General features: G+C 54.5%; 2 protein-coding genes across 2 annotated transcripts; both read left to right on the top strand.

The window, feature by feature from the left end:
• Positions 1-338: 338 nt before the first annotated feature.
• On the top strand, positions 339-638 carry DQ04_09571010 (Ubiquitin-fold modifier 1; the record flags this gene model as incomplete). The annotated part of the gene is made up of 1 exon (XM_009315980.1): positions 339-638. One exon carries the CDS (start codon positions 339-341, stop codon positions 636-638), a length of 300 nt encoding a protein of 99 aa, XP_009314255.1.
• A 655-nt stretch (positions 639-1,293) lies between these two features.
• Positions 1,294-2,667, top strand: DQ04_09571000 (hypothetical protein; the record flags this gene model as incomplete). The annotated part of the gene is made up of 1 exon (XM_009315979.1): positions 1,294-2,667. The coding sequence occupies one exon, from the start codon at positions 1,294-1,296 to the stop codon at positions 2,665-2,667; it is 1,374 nt and encodes a 457-aa protein (XP_009314254.1).
• Between the last annotated feature and the right edge of the window lie 401 nt (positions 2,668-3,068).

The raw sequence follows: 3,068 nt of genomic DNA, 5'->3' as shown, positions 1-3,068 counted from the left end.
GCTCACTCCCACACCCACTCACGCTCTATCATTCTGTTTGTGTGCGTGCGCTCGCTCTGCGAGTTTGTCTATTTTCTTTNACTCCCACACCCACTCACGCTCTATCATTCTGTTTGTGTGCGTGCGCTCGCTCTGCGAGTTTGTCTATTTTCTTTTTAGTGCGTTGGTTTGGTCTTTGTGTGTATTCTCTCCACCACTTCTCCGTCCGTCGTCACGCCCACAAACAAGGAGGAAAAAAAGAAAAGGCAGCAAGATTAGCAGCACCGCACAGGCACTTGGGCGCGAGAAGGAATAACAACAAAAAAAGCAGACGAGGAAGAAGCCACAGCAGGCAGGTAATGTCGCAGGGAGAACAGGCCGCCGCACCGAGTGGAGGGAAGGTGACTTTCCGTATCATCCTCACCTCCGAGCGCAACCAGCCGTTCCGCGTGATCAGCATCGCTGAGGAGGCGCCCCTCACCGCCGCGCTGCGGTTCGCCGCAGAGGAGTTCGGCATCGCCTCCGTTGACTCCATGGCGGCCACAACAAAGGACGGCACCGGCATCAACCCCGCGCAGACAGCCGGGAGTGTTTTCATGAAGTACGGGCAGGAGATACGTCTGATTCCCCGCGACCGCGTGGGCGCTGTGTCGTGCTGATGTCGACGGTGATGCTGTCGAGGCGGCACATTAGTGAAGGAAACAACAAAAAAGCGGCCAAACAAACCAAGAAAGGGAAGGAGGGGGGGAGGAAAAAGGCGAGAACGGGGAAAGGGGATTTAAGATAGGACCTATACTACTCTTCTTCCCGCTCTCTCGCTTTGTGTGTGCGTTTCTGTGTATGTTTGTGTTTAGGGTGGTGCCGCACAGAAGTGGCAGCAGCAGCGGCAGTGGCGGTAAATCACCGCGTGTGCAGAAAAAAAGAAAATAAAAGGCAGGCCAAAACCAAAAGATGATTTCGACCTGCGCCCCACCGATATGTCGGCATCTCTTCATGATATTGCATTCTGTTTGCTTACATGCTGCATGTGGTATGCGTGCCTGTGGATATATATTTGTTGATTTATTTACTTTTTCGATCGACAATCGCGCTTCGTTTCGGTGTCTTCGGCCGAATGGAATCATGCGCCTCTCCCCGTCTCTCTCTCTCTCTCTCTGCCCTATGCCTCGCCTAGCTGTAAAAACGGAAGAGCGAATCCGCTGTCCCGTCACACATTCTTTATATATACACATATATATAAGGAGAAAGAGAAAGAAGTATAAGCATATACCTCTGTGTGTAAGTTGTTGTTGTTTTTCCTTCTTGTAAAGTAGAATGTCTCTCTCCCCGGAGTGGGCAAAGTCCGTTGTTGTGCGGTCGGAGGGAAACATAGTGGCGCAGCACCAGCAGGCACCCACAGCGGCCCGCACATACGCCGTGGCTGGTAGGCCTATTATTGTGCGCCGACGCGACCCCCGCGTCTTTACTGCTGAGGCAGCAACATCAGCGCAGAATAACGGCGGTGAGGAGAGCAGGCCGCAGGGGCCGTCGCTGGGGTGGCTCGTTACTGGGCGCGACGTCGCGGAGACCTTTTGGGTCCCCGACGTGAAGCGCAATGAGGCGAGTCTGCTGGAGACCATGTACCGCCGCACGGCAGCTAACCGCACCCACGTGCTGCTTCACAGTAGACCGCTACCGGAGCTGCAGTACAACTTCTCCACGTGCACTGGCGAGAATATTGACCTCTCCCATGACGTGTTTCGCCTCTCCAAGACGTCCATGGCAATCCTGCAGATGGAACGACATTTATCTGACGGAGATGAAATTCTGCTGCATACCAATGCCGGGTCGAGTAGCGGGGCGAATGTAGACGCGTCCAGCAGTCAGCGACGCACGCAGCCCACCTCTGATGTGGCGAGTATCACAGGCAAGACGTTCAAGGATCAACTTCGCCATGGCCTGCGCTACATACATGAGGAGGAGTATTACCTTGTGCGCTACCGCGACTACAGCGCGTGGGCGGTGCAGCAGTACGCCGCCATTGCCAAGAAGGATCACTACTGGGGCAAAAAGTACGTTGAACAGTGCTTTGCCGTCCACGTTGGCAAGGAGCCAGGCGAGCTGATCCCCATCACTGAGGCGCAGTTCTTGTTTGGGGTAGAGCTTCTGCAACGTCAGTTACTAGAGCAGGTTGGCACACGCGTATCCATTGACATCAACTACTCTGCACTCAGCAAAGACCAATTCCGCTCGCTTGGGGTTCTCCTCGGTGACGGCATGAGGGCTGTTGCCGTCGATGGGGAGGAGCGCCGCCGCCAGGAGGAGGAGGAAGAAGAGAGGCGACGCACTGTAAACACAAACAAGGATGCGTACGTGCCGCCCAGCATGTGGGACTGGAGCCCGAGCGCGATTAAGAAGCGTATTGATCACCAGCTGCAACTGCGCTACCAAGCACTCGGTCGCTTCGTTGTGCGCATTGCAGTGCTTGGCGTGGGCTTGTACGTGGCGTGGTCTTATGTCAGGCCCGCCCTCCCAATCGAAGGCAGCAGCACCGTGAGCGGCGGTAGGGCTCAGAGGCGTGGCCAGCGGAGTGGGCGTGGCAACGTGTACGCGGATGACGGCGACGCATTCGTGCCCAAGGGTTTCCTGCGGAGCGTCTTGCTGGGCCCGAAGGAAGTGTTCGACTATCTCCTGGCGCCCGCAAGCTGAGCTTGTCGTGTCAACCGTGTCTGGTGGGGACGGTGTGTAGGAGAAGACAATACTACTGCCTGGTAGCGTGGCTGAAACAAAACAAGAGCAAAATAAAAGTAAAAAAAAAAGTGAGAAGCCGGTTTATTCTTCATTTGGATGGAAGCACAATCAAGAGCAGCCGCACGGCTTTTTTCACTTTACTCTGCGTATCTACTGCGAGTCAAGTGCGGGCGTGCCACGCCCCATTCTGCCGTTGCTCTTAACGGTGTGGCGGTGGAGATACACAACTCTCCACTTTGGTCGCTGCAGCAGATGGCCCAGGAAGGAAGGAAGGAAGGAAGAGAGGCAGCATACATCCAACATGCATATTCGAGCATCATTTTCTCTCTCATACATATATATATATATATATATATATA

The sequence above is a fragment of the Trypanosoma grayi genome (assembly GCF_000691245.1).
Source record: "Trypanosoma grayi strain ANR4 Tgr_957_V1, whole genome shotgun sequence".
NCBI lineage: Eukaryota > Euglenozoa > Kinetoplastea > Trypanosomatida > Trypanosomatidae > Trypanosoma > Trypanosoma grayi.
The sequence above is the reverse complement of the archived record's forward strand: the minus strand, read 5'-3'. Positions and strand labels throughout refer to the sequence as shown.